Here is a 26848-nt window from a genome sequence, read left to right on the forward strand (position 1 = left end):
CCTTAATCTGAATAAAGAATAAAATGTAATTTCAACCAAACATTTGTAGAACCATTTAAACAAGTAGTTTGGCCTCCATCGTATTGGAATAAAGTGTAAGATTATTATGGTCTCAGGTAGGACCTTTACCAAGCTAGGCTTCAGAGGGCCTCCGTGCTTTGATCAGGTAAATGTCTGCCTGGCTGAGGGCTTTTTACCTCCCAGGAGCTCAGCAGTTTGTCTGCACAGAATTAAATTTAGCTGACACAGAGCAGGTTCCGTGTGTCAGTGGCAGTAGTTCCCCTGGTCAGGAATGATCAGAAAGGTCTCAAGTGGAAGCTGCTCACTGTCCCAAGATTCTACACAGTTCCTATCCAGTAAGGATTGTACACCCTTCACCTAGAACTTTTCTTCTTTTTTTTTTGAGATGGAGTCTCACTCTGTCACTCAGGCTGGAGTGCAGTGGCAAGATCTCAGCTCACGGCAAGCTCCGCCTCCTGGGTTCAGGCCATTCTCCTGCCTCAGCCTCCTGAGTAGCTGGGCCTACAGGCGCCCACCACCACACCCGGCTAATTTTTTGTATTTTTTAGTAGAGACGGGGTTTCACCGTGGTCTCGATCTCCTGACCTCATGATCCACCCGCCTCGGCCTCCCAAAGTGCTGGGATTACAGGCGTGAGCCACCACGTTCGGCCCACCTAGAACTTCTCTATCCAGCTCTGTGAAAGGCTTCCCTAGTCTTTCAGGTTCCCTGTAGTCAGGATTTTTAAGCCCCCATTCAACCCCTATTTACTGCCTCAGGGTCTCTGTGCTTATACTCTGGTTTTAATAATTATGTTCAACTTTAAAATAACTTCTGGAACTGGGAGGGCAACACAAAATCAGACCACCAGGAATCCTTCTTATTCCCATTTGTGTGTTCCTTCTTGTGAGGCTTTTTATTTTTTTTTATGTGCGGCATTTTCATATTTGTAGATGTCTCAGGTTTACTGGGCTTGGGAGGTTCCATTTGTTAGGAAAGTTATGGCAATGAGTGGATCACTTTTTTTTTCTTAAGACAGGATCTCTGTTGCTCTGACTGGAGTGCAGTGGTGCCATCATAGTTCACTGGAGCCTCAAATTCCTGGGCTAAAGCAATTCTCTTGCCTTAGGCTCCCAGCTAGCTGGTACTGCAGGCACATTCCACCATGCTCTATAAATTAAAGAAAAAAAAATTGTAGAGATAGGACCTTGCCATGTTGCCCATGCTAAAATCAATTTTTCTAATGTTCTGAATTAAGGGTTTATAAGTCTGTCAGGGCGTCCTTCCGTATTTGCCATTCTGCCCTATTTGCAATTCTAGAGAAAAAAAAACAGACATTTTCGTCAGACTTACCTATGCACATATTGGTGTGACGGACCAATAGGGCTGAATTTTTTTTTCATGCCCAGTGTAGTATGAATATTGTGACTGTCTTTTATCCTATACAATCATTGTTTGCCAGTCTGCGTAAGGGATTCTTCATTCTCCATCCAACACTTGCAGGTGATGTTCCCTAAGCTTCCAGCCATAAATCTTTTCCCTTCATATTTGATATTCTTTCTCAGGGTTACCGCATCTATTTCTATACTTCTGCAGATTATTCCCAACCACCTTTAGCTATGACTCCGGAGTCACAATACGACTCCAATCTACCTTTTCAAAATTATTCCACCAAACTTTTTACATTTCTTACGAACTGGTCAAATTCAATGTTCTTGGCTCTCCCTATGCCTCCATAAAGGTGAATTTGATGCAAGGCCCTTATTTCCAAGGAGCTTATCACTTAATGAAAAAATGTGAAAAGCATATCCTGTTTTTAAATGTAAAACAATAGGACATGTGGTTCCAGGAGTCCAAAAGAGCTGCCTGCAGAGGAAAATCAGAGAACATTCACGCAGGAGGTGGTCTTGAAGGATGGGTAAGATTCAGAAATGCAGTGATGCAGAGAAATGCATTCCATGCAGAGCAAAATGCAAAGGTAGAACAGAGTAAAAAGCGTACAGAGAAGAGAGTGGTTTTGTTTGCCTGACATTGGAAAGGTAGATTGAAAAAAACTCAGGAAGGGCTTTGATGTACAGGCTTAATTTGAATTTTATTCCAGGTAATGTGAATACTTCTATGATTTTAGAACAGAGCAATGACATTATTAGAACCCTATTCAGCCTGCCACCACCATATGAGATTGGGGAACAATAGCGGGAAGAAAAGGGAGAAATTTCTGAGTTAGGGGAGTGACAGTGGAGATAGAGAGAAAGGATATGAGGTAGAATTTTCAGGGCAGAGAAGATGAAGGGCCCATAATGAGCTTCAGCCTGAGTGATTGGGAGGCTCAGGGTACTATAAACAGTATAGAGAAAAGAAAACACGGCCGGGCGCGGTGGCTCAAGCCTGTAATCCCAGCACTTTGGGAGGCCGAGACGGGCGGATCACGAGGTCAGGAGATCGAGACCATCCTGGCTAACACGGTGAAACCCCGTCTCTACTAAAAAAATACAAAAAACTAGCCGGGCGAGGTGGCGGGCGCCTGTAGTCCCAGCTACTCGGGAGGCTGAGGCAGAAGAATGGCGTGAACCCGGGAGGCGGAGCTTGCAGTGAGCTGAGATCCGGCCACTGCACTCCAGCCTGGGCGACAGAGCCAGACTCCATCTCAAAAAAAAAAAAAAAAAAGAAAGAAAGAAAACACAGGGGAGCAGGAGGAATAAATTTAGGGCATGTTGGTGATGATGGGATCTCTGGAAAACCCAGGTGGAGACTCCTACTCACATCATCGTCTCAACCTCAGTGTTTTGAACTCCAGGTCAGGTCGGTCTGGTTCCCTTCCATACTCCTCTCAGCTAGGAAAAGCCTACTTTGGTGCCCAGGCTTGTGTGACTTGAGGGAGTAAATACTTCAGCAGCCCCCCCTGACCTTCATGCTGTGGGTCAATCTAGGGATGATTATGAGAACCTTGCAGCCTCACTCCAGCTTCTGTGCTCTACCTCACAGGACTGGCTCTTGATTGTCTCCGAAAATTCTTGTCCCCTTTCTGAGGTTCTGACACATACAGTCTCCTGGGACAAAAGCCCCTGCCCCAAGTCTTGTGCTGGGGTCCTAATATCCATGGACAAAACCTAGAGGATGAAAAGTCATCCTTAAAGATAACTGCGGTTTTCTAACTGTTCCATCAGCCTAGGTGACACCTTGTGGCTTCTGATTATTGACCATTTTTAAGCCCAATAGGGTTGGCTCAACTCTTCTTCCTGCAAGGCCCAGTCCCCATGCCTGTATCATCCTCAGAAATGGACCCTGGCCCTCTCTCCACTTGCAGGTGCTACTTCAAGTTCAACACCACACTATGCCAGGAACTCAGAAAGTGTGAGCTGACCAGCAGGTGGTCACACTCCACCTTGCACTTACTTGAGGTTTTTGATGGACGCATCTTGCATCCTGCCTCTTGGGTTTTCAAAAATCCCATAATTTTTCACCTCTGAGCCTACCCTGGTTGTAGATAACCCACCACTGGACACCTGACCTTTTTGCTACACTGGAGGGCTCAAGACTGCTGCTGTTCTTATCTCCTGTCTTGGATGACGTTTCTACTAGTTGCATCTTGGTTCTAACAGTGCCATCATCCAATTCCATGAGAGCTTTGCATTTATGGTTTGAGGTTTGCAGAAATAAAACAAAATTGGAGGGAGGTCTGGGAGAATCCAGGTCCTCCATAACTGATTTAGTCAAACATCTTTAGTCACCTTCTGCTCGTTCTGAAGACTTCACATAATTAAAACTCTTCCTGGCCAAACACTAAATAAATTTTACACATGCTGCTTGAATCACTGTGCAAGCATTCTATGAATTACTGTGGATTTCTCAGAGATTAATATATCTCTAAAACTATTTCTCTGGGTAGGCTGAAGCCAGCAGCTGTGGAAACTCAAGAATTGCCTTATCCAATGAAGCTTTAGGACAGGGCTGCCTTTCAGATTTCTCAGATATACTGCTTATTTGGAAAATATTAACACTCTTGGCAACTATGAGCTCCTCAAATATTCCACAGTTTTTCAAAAATTCGAAATGGAAAAGGTAATTGTATGTGTTTAGGTCAGAAGTTGCTTGGAGTTGCTGGGATTGATTATAAAGGATTTTATTCATATTTTTAATTAAACTTACATTTTAAAAACACATACAAATATATTATTATGAAGTATATGAGAAAAAAGAACAGCTTTCTCTCTGCATTTTACTTTTAAGACCAGAACTTAAGAAATGAGAGGCACACCACCGAGATGGCTGCCAGTGTCAGGCAAGGGTTTGGCAGAGAACAGCCTAAGACAGGACCAACCACTGACAGATTCTACTATAGGAGCAAGAGGAAGTTTCAGGGAAGAGAAGGCAATGACCTACAGAATCATAACCTAAATAAATGGTGGTTGTTTTAAGCCTTTAGATTAGAGGTTAGTTTATTTGGTTCCAAATGGTAATTGATACATAAGTAGAGTTAGATCCTTTTAGAAATCTTTCCCAGGAAACTTTCAAGTAAAGATGGTAGATTGAGCAAACACATCTGCTTTCATCTTTTCTTTGTCCTCAATAAACTTAGAGTAAATGATAATTTTAGAAGTGCATAAATCTACAAGGATAGAAATCAGGTATAGGAAGGATAGACAAGATAAAAAATTTTGGAAGCTGGAAAGCAAATAGTATAGGACAAAAGATTGAAACAGGTGTATATATTTGTCACACCTTGAACTTAAAAGATGAGCATTTTCTTTATGTAAATTATTTAAGTTTATTTGGAAAAAAATGGTGACATTAAATACAATTTTTCTTTCTTTTTTTTTTGTTTGAGGCAGAGTTTAACTCTTGTTGCCCAGGCTGGAGTGCAATGGCATGATCTTGGCTCACTGCAACCTCTCCCTCCCGGGTTCAAGTGATTCTCCTGCCTCAGCCTCCCAAGTAGTTGGGATTACAGGCATCTGCCATCGTGCCCAGCTAATTTTTCTATTTTTGGTGGAGATGGGGTTTCACCATGTTGGCCAGGCTGGTCTCAAACTCCTGACCTCAGGTGATCCACCCACCTCAGCCCTCCAAAGTGCTGGGATTATAGGCATGCATCACCGCGCCCAGCCTATTTTTCTGTTTCTATCTACAATTGAAATTATTTTATTGTTTTGGTATTAAACATGATGTTGACATTTGTTTTGAGATAAATACATTGTATTATCTTAAGAAAATATTTTTCTAGTCTTATTTAATAAGAAGTATATGTTGAACTTATGAAATACATTCAAACATTGCTAGGTCTGAATTGTATTTCCCTAAAATTTACATATTGAAGCCATAACCTGAAGTGTGACAATATTTGGATATAGGGCCTTTGGGAGATAATAAGGTTTAGATGAGGTTTCAGGGTAGGGCCAACATGATGAAATTAGTGCCCTTATAAGAAGATGCACCAGAGAACTTTCTCACTCCCCTCCACTCCTGCCCATCCTGTGAGAACACAGTGAGAAGGTGGCCATCTTCAATCCAGAAAAGAGCCCAGAAACAAACTATGCTAGCACCTTGAGTTTGGACTTCTAGACTTCATAATTGTGGGAAAGTTCATTTCTATTGTTTAAGCCACCAAGTTATGGTCTTTTGTGGCAGTCCAAGATGACTAAGATAAAAATCTAAAGAGCTAATTATTTGACCTTTATTATTTGATTAATTATATATATTTATATGCTGCCCAAAATGAACGATTTCTAAATTCTTTGCAATATGTGAAAATAGGTTGTGTTTATTCAAACTAGAGGGAAAAGTACATCATGTTTTGTTGAACTGCAAAGAAAATTCAGGAAATTTTTCCTGATGACTGTGAACATTCACTAAAAATATATTTTTTTACATCTTTAAAATTATACATATAGTTACTTTCATTTCTGACAACATGGTACACACTCCATATCCTGGGGTGGGGGAAAGGCCCTATAAAAAACACCTATTATACTGGATAAAATGAAATGAACAACAATCATCTAAACTTGTAAAAAAAGTAAAAGTAACCATCAGGATTCAAAAAACAAAAATGCAGCTGAAAGCCAAAGTGGTAAACTCATGTTAAGAATGCAACATCTGCAAGGTGTTTGTCAGTATTGGTAATCTCAAGATGGTATTTAATGGTGTCAGGGAAAAGGAGAGATAAGCTGTGCATTCAGGTTTTAGGTCAAGATAAAATCCCATCCCACTATAATGCTGAGATCCTAAAAAAGATTAGGTTCAAAATGAAATTGGAGACTGGAAATAATCTATCTTTGGCAAAAGTTGGTGCTTGGGACATTTAACAATTTTGGAGTAATTGCTGGCTAGGAAAAGCATTCCCCTTAAGAGTTTATAACCACAATTCTTCTCTCAAGTTTGAAGTTTAGACTTAAAACACCTGCCTGTCCAGAAAATACTAAGGCAACAAACCAATCTAAAACAAGCCTTTGATTGATAGCATCCCAGAATGCCTCAAAAAAGCAAACACAAATGCAGTCAGGAGGGACTCACCCTTAAACTAGGAATTACAAGACTTTAACAGTTTAAGACTACCAAATGTAAGCTCAGGATTTTAAATCCCAGAAACACACAGGGAAACAAGAGCCATGAATGGGAGACAGGAGAAACCACACTAGCAGAACTAGACTTCCAAAAAATGTAAGACAATGATTTCTCAGATAAAGTAAACTATATAATTCCCCAAAACATTTTTAAACAAGCATAAAAAAACGTGACTGAAAAATAAGATCATATCAAAAATTAAATGGAATTGGGAAGGGAATAAATTTCTGAAAGTCAAATACATGACAAAAAGTCAGACGGTTTTATTAAACAGATACTCAGCTGAAGAGATGATTGATTTTTAAAAATTATATTGAGTGCAACAGACGAAAATGATAAACAGCAGTTAAAAGACATAAAGAGGATAATAAGTATATTATATATCTAATTGAATTTTTAGACTTTTGTTCAACAACGGATGAGAAACATTTTCAATCAAATAAAAACAATTTATCCCAGCAGATCCTTGGAAAACCAGATACATAAATGAGCATGGAAAGTAAATAGTTAGATGAGCATGGAAAGTAAATAAATTGTTAAACAGATATGCAAAGCTAAACCATACTAATTATTTAAAATATTAATGACTCTTTATTGAACATTGCAGTGGACTGAATGTTTGTTTTCTCCCCAAATTTACATGTTGAAATCCCAACCACCAGTATGATGTGGTATTAGGAGGTAGCTCCTTTGGAAGGTGATAAGGTCATGAGTATGGGACCCTCTTGAATAGAATCAGTGCCCTTATTATTAGGAGCTAAGGAGATCAGAGGATTTTGCTTCTACTATGTGAGGACAGGCAATCCATAACCCAGAAAAGGGCCCTCATGAGAACCAGACCATGCAGGAACCCTGATATCAGATTTCCAGCCTTCATAACTGTGAGAAATAAACTTCTGTTGTGGGTAGCCACTCAGTGTATAGTATTTTGTTACAGCAGTGATGGTGGCGGTGGCCCATTTGGAGCAGCTGCTGCAGGGATGCCAGCTGCAGCAGAGGAGGTGTGGCTGGGGCTGTATGCTCCAAAGAGCCAACAGGGGTGGGGAACACATGGGAGCACTGCACTCCCAGGTGCAGGTGCAGGTGCAGCCACCCAGCCACGGCTCCAGACCTATGCATCTCTGCACTCTCAGAGGCCCCAGAAACCTCCACTGCCCCTGCAGGCTAAGAAGTGGCTGACTTCACTCCCTGGCCTCTCCCCACTCCTGATGCCCACTCTGGTGCAGAGCAAAGTTGTAGCCCAGTCCAGGCACTGTCACAACCCGGCCAGGTGTGTGCATGCTCTGGACAGTGCTGATGGAGCAACCCCTCCACTGCTGCCTTGGTCCCTTCCAGACTTTGGGCACTGACAAGCACAGGTAGGAGGCTGGGGAACTGAGGATGGCTGGACACAGATGTTCAGGCACCCCTCACGATGAACCGCATGGGCACCATGAATGACATGTTGATGGTGGCAGGAGCCACACAGGATCCTAGGTGGAAAGGGGCAGTTCCTCAGTGAAACCTCACCTTCAAGCCAGAGATGGCCTGATGCCTGTGGGCCAGACTGCCAGTTGCGGGGGAAGTCTGTGGCCAGGAGTGAGAACTTCATTGGTCACTGTTCAGCCAATGGAATGGTGCTTTTTCCAGGCCTGCCCATGGCCACTCATGGACCAATCAGCATGCACTTCCTCCCTTCTGAGCCCATAAAAATTATGGACTCTGCCAGAGTCAGACAGACCTCAGGACTACCAGCTGCTGTCTCCTTGACTCTTTGGGACAACCTGCCTGTGGAAAGGAACTACTCACCATGGGTTTCCTCTCCACTGAGAGCTGAATGCTTATTGGGATGACCTTCCTGCAGAAAGGAGTTACCCAGTACAGGTCTCCTGACAGCTGTTCTGTTGCTGTTCTGAAGCTCCTCTCCACCTTGCTCATTTTCCAGTTGTCTGCTTACCTCATTCTTCCTGGAGGCAAGACAAGAATTCAGGACCCGCTGAATGGTGAGACTGAAAGAGCTGTAACACAAAACTGAAACACGTCCCCGACTCCCAGAAGGCCCTTCTGCGGCCGCAGTTCTTCTCTCCTCGTCGCCCACTCATCACATTGTGGGTGATGAGAGAAGAGCTATGGCCCTACTGGGAGCCCAGACCTCAGAGATCCCTGAGCCAGGGCTGTGACATGTTATAACACCATCTTTGAGGTTCTGTGGTTCCTGGCATCTGTGAGCTTTCAGATGCCACTGTGTTCCACTTTTCCAGACACTGGTGCCTGCCCCAGATGCTGCTTGCAGTATGTCTGGTCCAGCCACTGCCTCATACAGAGCCAGCACCTGTGCTGGTGCCTGGACCTGTCCACTCCACCACAGCAAGCATGCCTGGCTACGCACAATGTCTGGACCCCACACTCACTTGCTCACACACCTCTCATTGCTCTGTACCTGGCTCACCCTTGGTAGGTGTGGGATCCAGGCTGGCAGTGCAAGCTGAGTGCAGACTGCTGGGCCAAATGGGCACAGTGAGCCCAGTGGGCACAACCAAAACCCAAGCAGAGGTGCTGTGGGCCACAGAGGTTTCTGGCTGGCAAAGCAACACCCTAAAGATCCTGTGACAGTAGCTTGAGCTAAGACCAGTATTCAAACTCAAAATATTGGCCAGGCATGGTCTCGCACGCCTGTAATCCTAGCACTTTGGGAGGATGAGGTGGGAGGGTTGTTGAACCCAGGAGTTTCAAAACAGCCTGGCCAACACAGGGAGACCTCATCTTTACAACAAAAGGAATCTTTTTAAAAAATTAGCCAGGCATGGTGGCATGTGTCTGTGGTCCCAGCTACTTGGAAGGCTGAGGCAAGAGGATTGCTTGAGCCCAGCGTTAGAGGCTGCAGTGAGCTCTGATTATGCCACTGCACCCAAGCCTGGGCAACATAGCTAGACCTTGTTTCAGGAAAAAAAAAAAAAAATCAAAACAAAGACCAAAATCATGCTAAGATGTAAGACAGGAGGTTTCTACAGTAGATGTATTATTCAGTAGGAGTGAAAACATGGAGATAAACTTTAGAATGTTTTGAGCATACATAATAAAATAAACTTTAAGAATAACCAGTAAAGGGTAGCAATAGAATTTATAATTTCTAAACAAAGTACATAAAGGAAATGATCAATCTAAAACTTGTAAGAAAATTTATGGGAAAGGGGATAATAGCAATGCAGAAATATTAGAAATATATTCAAGTATATCAGTAATCACAAATGTAAAGAAGCAAAATTTGCCATCTTAGAAAAGGGTAATCTTTGAAAATGAAAAATTTGGATTAAAAGAACCTAGTTGTAGGCTGTTTATGAGAGTCACTCCTCCTGCATAAGGATATAGACTGTTTGAAAGCAGAAAGATAGAAATACCAGGCAAATACTAATTTAAAAAATCTTTATAACTGTATCACAAACACATTAATTTTAAGATAAAAGTAATTATTACAGAGAAGGTCACTTCAAAATGATAAAAGATCCCATTTCCAAGAACATAACAGTTATACATTTATATGCACTCATGTACCTCATAAAAGTCTCAAAATTTGTAAAAGAAAGTGATAAAATTATAAGAATACACTGAATATTGGAGTATAAAATGGTTTACTAACTTTAGAGCTATTTGGCCACTCACAGAAAAGTTGAAGATGCAATTCCACTTCTAGATATACATCCCTTAGAGAGTTGCCCTCACCTTTGTTCAAGTGCACATGTGTAACGTTATTTATAGCAACATTTTTTGCACGAATAAATAATTGGGAAAAATTTAACTATCCCTTACTGAAGAATGTATACAAATAAGCTGTGGCAGACGGATGTTGAGCGTAGTGTGAACCAGCATTAAAAGTTAGTAGAAGCCACATGTTCACAAAATGAAAGTGAGGGCTATAAGCCCATAAATATAATGTTAAATAATAATAAAATATATCTCAAAAGAACACACAGAAAATATATACAGAATGGTAACTATGTATATACTTTTGAAAGACGAAATCATACTACATCTTAGGGTTCCACCCATATATATGTAGTAAAAATATAGAGAAAGGAAAGGAATTGATAAGTGGTATATTTGGGAGAGCTGTCCTCACTGGGGTAGTTAGGACAGATCGGGTGGGGTGGGGAAATCAAGAGCTGCACCTGTTAGGAGAATGTTGATTTCTCATGCAGGCTGGGTGCCCACATATGTCTTTATGTTTATTTACATACTGTTTTGTGAGTGTGCAAAAAGTGTTGTAATTTTTAAATACTAAGAGAAAATGTAAATACAATTCGTTATCCTAACAAAAACATATACTATCTCAATTCAAATGAGTGATTATAACCATTTTTGAAGGTATATCTTTTAAAAATTCATTGCAGTTTTACTTAAATGTAAACAAAACTTTTTTGATGAACTAGGTATTAATTTGCCAGCCGTTCGAATGGAACAATGTTAGTTTATTTCATAATTCAATCCAGGCAAAAATGATAGTGATTTGATTAAGTTCTTAGTATCAAAGATGACTAAGAAATTTGGACTTTTTTTCCTCTTCCTTTTGAGATATTTCTCTTCCTTAAGAATTTTTAATTTTTTTTTTTTTTTTTTTTTTTTTTTTGAGACGGAGTCTCGCTCTGTCGCCCAGGCTGTAGTGCAGTGGCATGATCTCTGCTCACTGCAAGCTCCACCTCCCAGGTTCATGCCATTCTCCTGCCTCAGTCTCCCAAGTAGCTGGGACTACAGGCACCTGCCACCACGCCCGACTAATTTTTTGTATTTTTTTTTTTTTTTTAGTAGAGATGGGATTTCACCATGTTAGCCAGGATGGTCTCAATCTCATGACCTCGTGATCTGCCCGCCTTGGCCTCCCAAAGTGCTGGGATTACAGGCGTGAGCCACTGCACCCGGCCAAGAATTTTTTATTTTTTAATAAAAACAATTTAGTTGTTTGGAACTATAAATAACTGGCATAAATTTATGCCAAAAAAATTGGCATAAAACAAACCAAAACAGGACCAAAATGTTATCTGAGTGATCATCTTCAAGCACAACAGCATTTATTAATGAATATAAAAATAAATTTTATTATTTGTATTTGCATTTTCCCGTTTTGACTACATGGATGGTTTTGGAAACTTGAGTTTCTAACAAAATTCTGGTTATTCTGGTTCCTACAATGTGACTGAGGTCACAAGACTAGGCCAACTTCTTTTCTGGCAATTCAGCCTATAGCCACTGCCATCTTTCTAACTAGCAGACTCCCAAGCTGCACCAAGAGTGAGATTAACAAAACTGAAGAGAGGGCTCTTTGAGTAGTAAGGGTAAGGAGGTTTTGCGTCAAGCTTGCCTTCACACTCACTGTCAGTGGAGGAATTCCTAAATCTACCCAGCACACCCCTGTGTGGAGTACTCAAGTGTAGTTACCCATCATCACACAAGGAGGTTACAGTAAATTAGCAAGTCACACTAGAACAAGCCCCTCAAAACACAGGCAAATTAGTAAAGCAAGGCAATTTACTGCCTGTAGTAATAGTCTCAGCTCACTGATGGCTTTCCTGGAGAACCATATTAATCTCCTGATTCAGGAGGCATCTCTGGGCAGCAGATAGCCCAGAAGAAAGTGAAACTTCAGGGTGGGCACCTGCCATGTGGAGTTCAGAAGCTGCAGTGTGGTCTATGGTATGCAATTACTAATCTTTAGAGCTGGAAGGAGCTCTAGCTAGACCACACCTCCAGGGCATCTTTACTAATGCAGCTTCATGGCAGCTGCCCACATGTGGGTTGCTGGGGAGTGGGGGAAGGGCCCATCCTTGGGGAAGGAAGTTGCCTTTGGGATGGTCGGATGGCACTGGGGTTGATCCCAACCCCTTCATTCAATGGCACTGGCAAGGAGTGCTCAGCTTGCCACTGACCTATGGGAAAGGCTGCAAGAGGGGAGTTGGGGGTACTTACCTTGATCCCCAAATAACTTGCACTCAATTTCACATTTCTGAAGTAAACCTTTCTCTTTTTCTTTTCTTTATTTCCTAATTCTCTTTTCCTTTTCCTTGTGTTCTCCTACCAATGTAACTCCTCCACTTCATAGAGTTCAGAGCACTTTTCTCAGTTGCTAAAGATGAGGCTCAGAAGTCTCATCTGCTGAGGCTAGGGGCCAGACCACTTTTCTTCACAGCAACTCCTTCCCTCAGTTTCTTCCATTTCTCCAAAACCTGAAAAATGTTCACTATTCTCTTAGTTTCTTGAGATCCTTAGGGTGTCACTTTTCTAGCTGGAAATCTCTATAGCTGTTGGCACCTTTGCTGAAGTTTTACTTGGCCCCACTGGGCTTGTTCTGCCCACTTGGCCTGGCAGGGAGTGCTTGGCTCATGCTACTGGCCTGGATCCCAGGCTTGCCAACGGTGAGTCAGGTGTGGAGCAGTGAAGTGTGCATAAGTGAGTCTGGGGTCCAGTCATAGTGTACAGCCATGCACACCAGCTGCTGTGGCAGGGAAGGCAGCTCCAGCAGCCAGCAGAGGCACTGGCTCCATGCAAGCCTATGGCTGAATCAGATGCACTGCAAGTGGCTTCTGCTGTGGGCACATGCATCTGGACATGGGGAACATGGTGCTGCCTGCAAGCTGAAACAGCAGAGCCCCAAAGAGGGAGTCACAGCCCTGGCTCAGGGAGCACCTAGGTTTAAGATCCCAGAAGGGCCACAGTGTTTCTCTCCCTCTTTTTGCCCACAATGTAGTGAGTGGTGGGGCATGTTTCAGCCCTGTTTATGTTACAACTCTTTTAGTCCCATCATTTGGTGGGCCCTCCATTTTTGTCCCGTGTCTAGGAAGAATTAAATACGTAAAATGAGGTGAGCAAGGCAGAGAAGAGCTTCAGTGAGTGACAAGACAGCTCTCAGGAGACCCAAAGTGGGTAGCTCCTTTCTGCAGGCAGGTTGTCCCAATGAGTATCCAGTTCTTAGTGAAGAGGAGAACTGAAGTGGGTAGCTCCCTCACACAGCTGGTAGTCCTGACTGTCTGTAGGAGTCTGGATGGGTCTGGAGTTTTTATGAGCTCAGAAGGGAGAACGTACATGCTGATTGGTCCATGGGCACACCTAGAAAACAATTAGAAGTTCTCACTCTGGGGCTCACACCTAGCTGCATCACAACAGCACCCAGGCTCAGTCACAACTTTGCTCCACCATAGAGTGGCTGACAGGAGTGGAGAGAGGCCAGGCAGCAGGAGCTGCCTCATTCCATAAAAGCATACAGAACATGTTAGTGGAGATATAATAAACTTATTAGAATATTAACATTGTGTCTTGCAAAAGACACCTTCAAAAATCATGGCAGCAGGTAATTCTGAAACATTTTTGGAACATTTAGGAACTCAGATAAAAAGTACAAACCTGATTATTGTTATGATTGAAATTGTCACTGATACTTAACGGTAATTAAAGCAAGAAGCATAATTTCTTAGTTTAAAGGCAGCAGGGATAAGTTGGAAAAAAACCACAAGTCACCTGTTGATAAAGGCTGAAGAAATGGAATACAAATTTTAGTGAGTGCTAGAAATGCATTGAGGAGGCCAGGCATAGTGGCTCACACCTGTAATCTTAGCACTTTGGGAGGCCAAGGCGGGTGGATCACGAGGTCAGGAGATCAGGACCAGCCTGGCCAACATAGTGAAACCCCGTCTCTACTATAAATACAAAAATTAGCTGGACGTGGTGGTGCATGCCTGTAATCCCAGCTACGTGGGAAGCTGAGGCAAGAGAATCACCTGAACCAGGGAGTCAGAGTCAGAGGTTGCAGCGAGCTGAGATCATGCCACTGTGCTCCAGTCTAGTGACAGAGTGAGATTCTGTCTCAAAAAAAAAAAAAAAAAACTGAAATACATTGAGGAGACTGTTACTGGAGGTTTGAAACAGAGTGACTCATGTGTTATCATTATAAACACTTAGCAGAACTGTTCCTGTAGTAAAATAAAAGATAGAAAACATATACCTAATTAACTTGTGGGTTTAGCTAAGCAGCTTTCCACAGAGAATGATGAAAATTCAATGGACTTCAAAAGCTTTATATAATAAGGTGTAGAAAATAGAGATTAACTAAGAAAGAAATGTTCAGTTAATAGACAGCATTTAGAAGAACTAGAAATGGCCCAAGTCTTGTTGAATTGTTAATTTCTTGTTTAATCCCATAATGGCCACAGAGCATACTTTTTTATTTCATTTTATAAAATTTGTAACATTCATTTTATGTGGTAACAGACCCCCAAATCTGGCCATAAATACGCCCCAAAACTGGCCATAAACAAAATCTCTGCAGCACCGTCACATGCTCGTGATGGCTATGACACCCACACTGAAGGTTGTGGGTTTACCAGAACGAGGGCAAGGAACACCTGGCAACCCAGGGCAGAAAACCGCTTAAGGTGTTCTGAAGCCACAAACAATAGCATGAACGATCTGTGCCTTAAGGACATGTTCCTGCGGCAGATAACTAGCCAGACCCATCCCTTTGTTTCCCATAAAGAATGCTTTTAGCTAATCTATAATCTATAGAACCAAAGCTTATCACTGGCTTGCTGTCAATAAACACGTGGGTAAAACTCTGTTCATGGCTCTCAGCTCTGAAGGCTGTCAGCCCCCTGATTTCCCACTCCACACTCTATATTTCTGTGTTTGTGTCTTTAATTCCTCTAGTGCTGCTGGGTTAGGGTCTCCATGACCGAGCTGGTCTTGGCAAGTGGTGCCCATATGTGAGGCTTGAACCTGGGTCAAAGGGTCGCCGGAGCAACAGTTGGAGAATGTGGAATTAAGCTGGAGGGCACTCAAGTACTCTTAAGCAATCCCCATGGTAAGTAAGAAGGGGAGCTCGGAAGCCTCAGGGTAACAATGGGACAATTGCGGGCTCTGGTTCATTCCACCTTGGAACCTTTTCACACTGATGATGAGAAGGAAGAAAAGTATAATGAAGTAACAGAAGAGGTGACAGAGCAGGTTTGTTTGCCAGCTAAAGCTAAAGCAGCAAAGGAGGGAGAGGTTTGTCCGTACCCTCTGCACTCCCTCATTATTTTGAAGAAAAAGAGTGACCTGACCCTCCAGACCTTTCTTTTCCTGAGCACACTGGGTGAAAAGTAGTTGCCCCAGTGACTGTTCAAGCAGCACCTTGAGCGACCGCTCTCAGTTCTACTCAGGCAGGAATTCAGCAAGCTAGATGAGAGGGTGATGTAGAGGCTTGGCAGTTCCCTGTTGGAATATACCCCCCAGATCAACAGGGAAATGTAGCCACATTTGAGCCTTTTCCTTTTAAATTACTCAAAGAATTTAAACAAGCTATTAATCAATATGGACCAGGTTCTCCTTTTGTAATGGGACTGTTAAAGAATGTTGCTGTTTCCAGTCGGATGGTTCCTACTGATTGGGATGCTCTTACTCGAGCTTGTCTGACTCCTGCTAAGTTCTTACAATTTAAAACTTAGTGGGCAGATGAAACTTCCATTCAGGCTGCTCACAATGCCCAGGTCCAACCTCAAATTACTATAACTGCAGACCAACTGTTGGGGGTCAGCAGCTGGGCTGGTTTAGATGCACAAGTGGTCACGCAGAATGATGCCATAGAATAGCTTAGAGGAGTGTGCATTAGAGCATGGGGGAAAAAAATCACTACAGGTAGAGAACAATACCCTTCCTTTAGTGCTGTAAAACAGGGACCAAAAGAACCGTACACAGATTTTATAGCTCGGTTACAGGAGTCTCTTAAAAAGGCGATTGCAGATTCAACTGCTCAGGATATAGTGTTGTGGTTATTAACTTTTGACAATGCTAACCCCAAGTGCCAGTCTGCTCTGTGACCTATTAGAGGGAAAGCACATTTACTTGATTATATCATGGCCTGTGATGGTATTGGAGGTAATTTGCATAAAGCTACTTTGTTGGCACAAACCATGGCAGGACTGAAAGTGGGTAAAGGAAACACTCCATTTCCTGGAACTTGTTTTAACTGTGGGAAGCACGGTCATACAAAAAAAGAATATAGAAAAAAATCAGTGAGTCAGTCCACCACTTGAGGGAGAAAAGAAAACTGCTGAGCCTGGAATATGTCCAAAATGTAGAAAAGGAAATCATTGGGCTAATCAGTGTCACTCTAAGTTTGATAAAGATGAGAACCCGATTTCGGGAAATGCCATGAGGGGTCCATTCCAGGCCCCTTTCCAAACCAGGGCATTTCTGGCTCAGACCATCTCCCCACTCCTGTACAATGTCTGTCCCCCACCACGGCCCATAGTGCTGCAGTAGATTTATGCGGCACAAAAGTTGTGAGCCTTCTGCCTGGGGAACCCCCGCAAAAAGTTCCAAGACCCCTGCCAGTGGGGACAACAGGATTACTTCTAGACAAGTCTAGTTTAAATTTAAAAGGAGTGCAAGTACATACCGGAGGCACTGATTCAGATTACAATGGGGAAATTCAAATTGTTGTATCTACTTCTCTTCCCTGGAAAGCAAAGCCAGGAAAGCATATAGTACAGCTCCCGATTGTGCTGTATGTAGAAATGGGGAAAAGTGAAATTAAATGAACAGGATGATTTGGAAGCACAAATAAACGAGGCAAAGTGGCTTATTGGGTGAATCAAATTACTGATAAATGTCCTACCTGTGAAATAATTATTCCGGGAAAGAAATTTAAAGGTTTGGTAGAACTAGGAGCGGACATTTCAATCATTTCTCTACAGCACTGGCTGTCCATGTGGCCAATTCAACCTGCTCAATTTAACATAGTTGGAGTTGGTAAAGCCCCTGAAGTATATCAAAGTAGTTATATTTTGCACTGTGAAGGGCCCAATGGGCAACCTGGGACTATTCAACCAATTATAACTTCTGTACCTATAAACTTATGGGGAAGAGATGTATTACAACAACTGGGAGCAAAAGTTCTAATTCCAGAACAATTATATAGCCCTCAAAGTCAACAAATGATGCGTGAAATGGGGTATGTCCCTGGTATGGGACTAGGAAAAAAATTGCAAGGTTTGAAAGAACCTCTTCAGGCCGGGCGCGGTGGCTCAAGCCTGTAATCCCAGCACTTTGGGAGGCCGAGACGGGCGGATCACGAGGTCAGGAGATCGAGACCATCCTGGCTAACACCGTGAAACCCCGTCTCTACTAAAAATACAAAAAACTAGCCGAGCGAGGTGGCGGGCGCCTGTAGTCCCAGCTACTCCGGAGGCTGAGGCAGGAGAATGGCGTAAACCCGGGAGGTGGAGCTTGCAGTGAGCTGAGATCCGGCCACTGCACTCCAGCCCGGGCTACAGAGCAAGACTCCGTCTCAAAAAAAAAAAAAAAAAAAAAAAAAAAAAAAAAAGAAAGAACCTCTTCAAGTGGAAAGACAAAGTTTCTGCCAAGGTTTAGGATATCATTTTGATGGCAGCCATTGTTAAGCCTCCAGAACCTATACCTTTAAAATGGTTAACAGATAAGCCAATTTGGATAGAGCAATGGCCAATAAGTAAAGAGAAACTGGAGACTTTAGAGGACTTCATTAATGAACAACTAAAAAATGAACATATAGCCTCAACATTTTCCCCTTGGAATTCTCCAGTTGTCATAATTAAGAAAAAATTGGGTAAGTGGAGAATGTTGACAGATCTTAGAGCCATTAATTCAGTTATACAACCCCTGGGGAAATTATTGCCAGGATTATCTTCTCCTGCTGTGATTCCAAAAAAATGGCCTTTAATCATCATAGATTTAAAAGACTCTTTCTTTACTATCCCCTTAGCTGAGCAAGACTGTGAACAGTTGGCATTTACAATTCCTACAGTAAACAACCTGTAGCCCGCTAAGCATTTTCATTGGAAAATGTTGCCACAAGGCATGTTAAACAGTCCAACAATTTGCCAGAGGTATGTACGGCAAGCAATTGAACCTACTCGTAAAAAATTTTCACACTGTTGGCCGGGCGCGGTGGCTCAAGCCTGTAATCCCAGCACTTTGGGAGGCCGAGGCAGGTGGATCACGAGGTCAGGAGATCGAGACTATCCTGGCTAACATGGTGAAACCCCGTCTCTACTAAAAATACAAAAAAAAAACTAGCCGGGCGTGGTGGCGGGCGCCTGTAGTCTCAGCTACTTGGGAGGCTGAGGCCAGAGAATGGCGTGAACCCGGGAGGCGGAGCTTGCAGTGAGCCGAGATCACGCCACTGCACTCCAGCCTGGGAGACACAGCGAGACTCCGTCTCAAAAAAAAAAAAAAAAAAAAAAAAAAAATTTTCACACTGTTACATTATTCATTATATGGATTATATACTTTGTGCTGCTCCCACTTGAGAAATATTACTCCAATTTTATGATCACTTGCAAAATTCTGTTTTTTGTGCTGGTTTAATTATAGGTCCTGACAAAATTCAGACTATTACTCCTTACTTCTACTTGGAGACCTTAGTAAATGACACTCCCATTGTGCCACAGAAAATAACCATATGTAGGGATCAATTGAAAACATTAAATGACTTTCAAAAATTACTAGGGTACATTAATTGGATATGACCTGCTCTAGGCATTCCTGCCTATGAAATGAGTTATCTATTTTCTATCCTTAGAGGAGATCCTAGACTAACTAGCCCTCAGCAATTAACAAAAGAAACTGAAACAGAGTTACAGCTGATTGAAAAGCAAGTTCATAAAGCTTAAATAAATAGAATAAATCCAGAAAAGGCTCTAGATTTGCTAATTTTTCCAACTCAGCATTCACCTACTGGTGGTTATTTTTCAAGAGCAAGATCTTGTAGAGTGGCTTTCTCTTCCACATGCTAATTCACAGACTCTAACTCCTTATTTGGATCAAATCGCTACTATAATAGGTAATGGGAGAACATGAATTGTTAAATTACATGGATATGATCCTGGAAAAGTTATTGTCCCTCTCATGAAGGCACAAATACAGCAAGCTTTTATAAATAGTCTTACTTGGCAAATCCATTTAGCTGACTTTGTGGGTGTTCTCGATAATCATTTTCCTAAAACAAACCTTTTCAATTTTTGAAATTAACTAATTGGATTCTCCTTAAAATAACTAAATTTAAACCAATTGAAGGTGCTGAGAATGTTTTACGGACGGGTCTAGAATTGGGAAAGCTTCTTATTCTGGCTCAAAAAGTAAAGTTTTTCAGACACCCTATACTTCAGCTCAAAAAGTGGAGTTTGTAGCTGTAATTAAGGTATTGACTGCTTTTGATATGCCTAGTAATATGATTTCTGATTCTTCATACGTGGTTCATTCCACACAGTTAAATGAAAATGCTTAGTTATGATTTCATACAGATGAACAACTGATGACTTTATTTACCGAATTGCAAACAGCAGTTAGAAGTAGAATGCACCCTTTTTACATCACTCATATTAGGGCTCATACACCTCTTCCAGGACCTTTAACTGAAGGGAATCAAATGGCTGATTGATCTAATGCTAGACACTTTCACAATTTAACCCATGTTAATGCCTCTGGTCTCAAATGCAGATACAGAATTACCTGGAAAGAAGCTAAATCTATTATCCAGCGATGCCCAACTTGCCAAATGGTACATTCCTCATCTTTTACAGGAGGAGTTAATCTTCGAGGATTGGAACCTAACTCTCTTTGGCAAGTGGATGTCACACATGTTCCCTCGTTTGGGAGACTAGCTTATGTACATGTATGTGTGGACACCTTTTCTCACTTTGTCTGGGATACATGCCAATCAGGAGAGTCTTCTGCCTCTGTTAAACATCACCTTTTGCAGTGTTTTGCAGTGATGGGCATTCCAGCTTCTATTATAACAGATAATGCCCCAAGCTATACTAGCCAAGCTCTGGCTACATTTTTCTCTATATGGAATATTAAACACATTACTGGTACCCCCATATAATTCTCAATAACAAGCCATAGTGGAAAGAATGAATCTCTCCCTGAAACAGCAGTTGCAAAAGCAGAGGGGGGAAAAGAGGGACTATGGCACACCCCATATGCAACTGAATCTAGCATTATTAACTTTAAATTTTTTGAGCCTGCCTAAAGGCCAGATGTTAGCAGCAGATGAACAGCATCTACAGAAACCAGTTGCAAAGACAGAAGCAGAACAACTGGTTTGGTGGAGAGATCTGATAACAAAACATTGGGAAATAGGTAAAATAATAACTTGGGGGAGAGGTTATGCTTGTGTTTCTCCGGGACCAAATCAACAGCCGATTTGGATACCATCAAGACACCTGAAACCTTATCATGAGCCAGATGCTGAGGGAGAGATTCTGGGAAGATCCCAAGGACCCCCAGGTTGCAGCCATGTCAAGACTGACACTGAGGAGGACCCCAACTGTCACAAAAAAACACCGGTCAAACACAGCCACCCACCTGGGGACAGATCAAGAAGTTGTCACAGATGGCAGAAGAAAACCTAGGGAAAGTGGGACAACCAGTCACAATGAGTAATTAATGATAGCTCTGACAGCAGTGATCACCATTGCCATGAGTATTCCTTTAACAAGGATTGATACAGAGAACAATTATACTTATTGGGCATATTTACCTTTTCCACCACTTCTATGGCCTGTAACTTGGCTGGACCCCCCCAGTGGAGGTATACATTAATGATAGCTCTTGGATGCTTGGTCCTACAGATGATATAGGCCCATCTCACCCACACAAGGAAGGAACTGTTATGACTATTTCTTTAGGATTTGAACATCCGCCTATATGTTTAGGAAAGGCCACTAGTTGCCTATCCCCTCGCTATCAATCTTGGCTGGCAATAATGCCTGGATGTAATCACTCTATGACACATTTACACAGGCTTTCTGATCTCAGTATTTACCATAATTAATCTGCTCCTATAATTGAGGCATACCACCCTCAAAAACCTATTTGTAAACAGAATTGGACCTGACCAGAAATAATGAACATACTTGTTTGGGAAGATTGCATTGTAGAACAGGCAGAGGTACTGTGCAATGATTCCTATGGAATCATTATTGATTGGTTCCCTAAGGGGATTAGCTTGAATTGCACCTCACAGTCTGTGTGCCATGGCCACACTATGTTCAGCTGGTCTAAACAAAATGGTCAGATGGTAGAAATGATAAGAAGTACGGCAAGAGTTCCTATTATCTGGAAACATGGTGGTATAGTGGTACCTCAACCTCAAATGATATGGCCCACTCTGAGAGCTAAACATAAGGATTTGTGGAAACTATTAATGGCTCCTAATAAGATCAAAATTTGGGAAAGAGTAAACAAAGCATCTACAAGTACACTCTACAAACTTGTCTTTGAATATTGCAAAATTTAAAAAACAAATATTTAAAGCAGCCCAGACACACCTGACCTTTATGCCAGGAACTGGAGTACTTGAAGGAGCTGCAGACAGATTAGCATCTAGTAACCCATCAAAATAGATAAAAACACTTGGAAGCTCTGTGATTTCAATGATGATTGTGCTTTTAATCTGTGTTGTTTCTTTGTACAGCCTGCAGATGCGGATCCTGACTCCTGTGAGAAATAGCTCACCGTGATAAAGCTGCCTTTGCTTTTATGGTCTTGCAAAAACAAAAAAGATGAACATGTTGGGAACAGGCCCTCAAATCTAGCCATAAATAGGCCCCAAAACTGACCATAAACAAAATCTCTGCAGCACTGTCACACGCTCATGATGGCTATGATGCCCATGCTGAAGGTTGTGGGTTTACCAGAATGAGGGTAAGGAACACCTGGCACACCCAGGGTGGAAAACCACTTAAGGCTTTCCTAAACCACAAACAATAGCATGAGCAATCTGTGCCTAAAGACATGTTCCTTCTGCACATAACTAGCCAGAGCTCATCCCTTTGTTTCAGCCCATCCCTTTGTTTCCCGTAAGGAATGCTTTCAGCTAATCTATAATCTACAGAAACAATGCTTATCACTGGCTTGCTGTCAATAAATATGTGGGTAAAACTCTGTTTGTGGCTGTCAGCCACGAGTGATTTTGAAAAATGTTTTATGTGTACTTGAAAAGAACATGATTTCTGCTGTTGGTGGATGTAATGCTCTATAAAAGTAAGCTACACACTTTGGTAGCTGGTGCTGTTTAATTCTTTATAGTCTTGCTGATTTTTCTGTCTCCTTTTACTGAGAGGAGTATTGATGTCTCCATTTACTGTTGTGAATGCACAATATACACAATACTTCTTTCTTCCAGTTCTGGCAGTTTTCGCTTTATGTGTTTCAAAGTTCTGTTTTGTGTGCAAACTCATTAAGAAATGTTATTTTTGGTGAATTGATGCATGCATTATTATGAAATATTCTTTATTATCCCTGCTAATTGTTTTTGTTATGAAATCTGCTTATCTGATATTGTTAGCCATTCCAGCTTTCTTTCAATTAGTTTTTACTTGATATAACTTTTCTTTTACCTTACTATTAATCTATTTTATATATTTGAAATGAGTTTCACGTAGAAAGTAGTTGATTTATATTTTTTAAATTAATTCTAATAATTTCTATCTTTTAATTAATGTGCTTAATTTGCATTTTGCATTCAATGTAATTAATAACATTTTTGTATTTATAGCTACTATTTTACTATTTGTTTTTGGTTACCACTTGATATGGTTTGGCTCTATGTCCCCACCTAAATCTCATCTTGAAATGTAATCCCCAATGGCCAAGTGTGGTGGCTCATGCCTATAATCCCAGCACCTTGGGAGGCCAAGACAGGTGGATCACCTGAGGTCGGGAGTTCGCAACCAGCCTGACCAACATGAAGAAACCCTGTCTCTACTAAAAATATAAAATTAGCAGGGCATGGTGGCACATGCCTGTAATCCCAGCTACTCAGGAGGCTGAGGCAGGAGAATCACTTGAACCTGGGAGGTGGAGGTTGTGGTGAGCCAAGATCGCGCCATGGCCCTCCAGCCTAGGCAACAAGAGTGAAACTCCTCCTCAAAAAAAAAAAAAAAAAAGGAAGAAAGAAAGAAATGTAATCCCCACAATCCCCATGTGTTGAGGGAGAAATCCAGTGGGAGGTGATTGGATCATGGGGTTGGTTCCCCCATGCTGTTCTCACAATAGTGGATGAGTTCTCACAAAATCTGATGGTTTTATAAGTATTTGGCAAGTTTCTCCTTCACTCACTCTTCTCTCTTTTCTGCCACCATATGAAGAAGGTCTTTGCTTCCCCTTCACCTTCTGTCATGATTGTAAGTTTCCTGAGGCCTCCCTGGCCATGCAGAACTGAGTCAATTAAACCTCTTTGCTTTATAAATCGCCCAGTCTTGAGCAGTTATTTACAGCAGTGTGAGAACCAACTAATACAGTTAACTGGTAGCAGTAGACTGCTAAAAAGATACCCAAAAATGTGGAAGCAACTTTAGAACTGCGTAACAAGCAGAGTTTGGAATAGTTTGAAGGGCTCAGAAAAAGACAGGAAGATGTGGGAAAGTTTGGAACTTCCTAGACACTTGTTCAATAGTTTTCACCAAAATGCTAGGAGTGATATGGACAGTGAAATCCAGGATGAGAAGGTCTCAGATATAGATGTGGAACTTACTGGCACCAAAGGTCACTCTTGCTATGCTTTAGCAAAGAGACTAGCAGCATCCTTCCCATGCCCTGGAGATCTGTGGAACTTTTAACTTGAGAGTGATGATCTGAAATTGGAACTTATGTTTAAAAGGGAAGCACAGCATAAAAGTTTTAAAAATTTGGCCAAGTGCTGTGGCTCATGCCTGTAATCCCAGCATGTTGGGAGGCCGAGGTGGGTGGATCACATGAGGTCAGGAGTTTGAGACCAGCCTGACTAAGGGAGGAGACCACCCCTCATAATCATCTTATGCCCAATTTCTGCCTCCAAAGAAAGAAGAAGTAAAAACTAAAAGGCAGAAATGAAATCCACAGGCAGACAGCCTGGCGCCGCACCCTGGGCCTGGTAGTTAAAGATCGACCCCCGACATAATCGGTTATGTTATCTCTAGGTTACAGACATTGTAGAGACGCACTGAGAAAATCCCTATCTTGTTTTGTTCCAATCTAATTACCAGTGCATGCAGCCCCAGTCATGTACCCTCTGCTTGCTCAGTCAATCACGACCCTTTCACATACACCCCCTTGGAGTTGTGAGCCCTTAAAAGGGACAGGAATTGCTCACTCAGGGAGTTCAGCTCTTGAGACAGGTGTCTTGCTGATGCACCCAGCCAAATAAACCACTTCCTTCTTTAACTCGGTGTCTGAGGAGTTTTGTCTGCTGCTCATCCTGCTACATGACCAACATGGAGAAACCCCATCTCTACTAAAAGTACAAAGTTAGCCAGGTGTGGTGGCACATGCCTGTAATTCCAGCTACTCAGGAGGCTGAAGCAGGAGAATCACTTGAACCTGGGAGTTGGAGGTTGCAGTGAGCTGATATCATGCCATTGCACTCCAGCCTGGGCAATAAGAGTGAAACTCCATCTCAAAAAATAAAAATAAATAAAAAACAAAAAAGTTTAAAAAGTTTGCAGCCTGACAATGCGAGAGAAAAGAAAAACCCATTTTCTGGGGAAAATTCAAGCCAGGTGCAGAAATTTGCATGAGTAATGAGAAGCCAAATGTTAATTGCCAAGACAATGTGGGGGGTAATATCTCCAGGGCATGTCAGAGACCTTCACAGCAACCTCTCCCAACAGAGGCCCAGAGTCCTAGGGGAAAAAAAATAATGTTTTTATGGGCCAGGTCTAAGGCCCACCTGCTGTGTGCAGCCTCAGGACTTGGTGTCCTGCATCCCAGGTGTTCTAGCTGTGGCTAAAAGGGGTCAAGGTACAGATCAGGCCATTGCTTCAGAGGGTGCAAGCCCCAAGCCTTGGCAGCTTCCATGTGCTGTTGGTCCTGTTGGTGTGCAGAAAACAAGAATTAAGGTTTAGGAGCTCCTGTCTAGATTTCAGAGGATTTATAAAAATGCCTGGATGTCTAGACAGAGGTGTGCTGCAGTGGTGGAACCCTCATGGAGAACCGCTGCTAGGGCAGCGCAGAAGGGAAACCTGGGGTTGGAACCCCCATGCAGAGTCCCTACTTGGGCACCACCTAGTGGAGCTGTGAGAAGAGGGCCACCATCCCCCAGACCCCAGAATAATAGATCCACTAACAGCTTGCACCATGCACCTGAAAAAGCCACAGACATTCAACTCCAGACATGAAAGCAGCCAGTGTTGTATCTAGGAAGTAACTGACTTCCTTTTGATTTTACAGGCTCATAGGTGGAAGGGATTTGTCTTCTCTCAGATTAGACTTTGGGATGTGGGTTTTAAAGTTAATGCTAAAATGAGTTAAGACTTTGGGGACTGAGAAAGCCATGATTGGTTTTGAAATGTGAAAAGACATGAGATTTGGTAGGGGCCCAGCGTGGAATGATATAATTTGGCTCTGTGTCCCCACCTAAATCTCATCTTAAATTGTAATCTTCATAATCCCCACACGTCAAGGGAGGAACCCAGTAGGAGGTGATTGGATCACAGGGGTGGTTCCCCCATGCTGTTTTCATGACAGTGGGTGAGTTCACACAAGCTCTGATGGTTTTATAAGTGTTTGGGAAGTTTCTCCTTCACTCACTCTTCTCTCCTGCTACCATGTGAAGAAGGTCTTTGCTTCCTACTTGCTTTCTGCCAAGATTGTAAGTTTCTTGAGGTCTCCCTACCCATGTGGAACTGTGAATCAATTAAACCTCTTTTCTTTGTAAATTCCCCACTGTCAGGCATTTTTTTATAGCAGTGTGAAAATGGACTAACAATACCTTATTTATATTTCTTTTCTTTCCTTTTTGAAAGATTTGAATAACTTTCAAAAGTTATTTGAACATATTTTTATTTTATTTTGTTTATTGCATATTTTAATATATCTTTTTTTAGTGGTCACTGTGAGATACCCATGTACATACTTAACCTTTTCATGGTGGTCCACTTAAAATAGTATTTTATTCCTTTAAATGGAATGTAGATGTCTTACCCCATATAGGTGCCTTTAGTCTTCCCTCTTATAATTGTTACAGTTGTTTTATATATTCCTTCTACCTACATTAAAAACTCTATCAAGCAGTGTTACATTTTTTGCTTTCAACTGTCACACATATTTTGAAAAACTCAAGTGAAGAAGAATAGTCTGTTATATTTACCCAGATGTTTACCACATTTATTCTCTTCATTCCTGGTGTTTCAATTTCCTTCTGTTGTCATTTCCCATCTCTGAAGAATTTGCTTTAGCAAATGTTTTAGAGCAAGTCTTCTGGAAACAAGTTTTCTCAGTTTATCTTCATCTGAAAACGTGTTTGTTTTATCATTCCTGA

The 26848-nt window shown here is 42.0% G+C and overlaps 1 protein-coding gene across 4 annotated transcripts in view; it reads right to left on the reverse strand.

Annotated features, from left to right (window-relative positions):
- Nucleotides 1-883: 883 nt before the first annotated feature.
- The window catches only part of LOC105478843 (zinc finger protein 717-like), a 108362-nt gene continuing 82397 nt past the window's right edge, over nt 884-26848 (reverse strand). Inside the window, exons 5-7 of one of the 4 annotated variants that reach the window (XR_011615088.1) lie at nt 8353-8510; nt 2908-3110; nt 884-1170 (exon numbers count right to left, since the gene is read on the reverse strand). Coding sequence is in view for 2 of the 4 variants with exons in the window: in XM_071081648.1 (XP_070937749.1) it covers nt 13597-13638 (42 nt within the window). In the remaining 2 variants the exon portion in view is untranslated. Of the gene's footprint in view, nt 1171-2907; nt 3111-8352; nt 8511-11659; nt 13639-26848 lie in introns of those variants that run through there. The other 3 variants (XM_071081655.1, XR_011615089.1, XM_071081648.1) reach the window with 3 other exon arrangements.

The sequence above is a fragment of the Macaca nemestrina genome, chromosome 1 (genome assembly GCF_043159975.1).
Source record: "Macaca nemestrina isolate mMacNem1 chromosome 1, mMacNem.hap1, whole genome shotgun sequence".
NCBI lineage: Eukaryota > Metazoa > Chordata > Mammalia > Primates > Cercopithecidae > Macaca > Macaca nemestrina.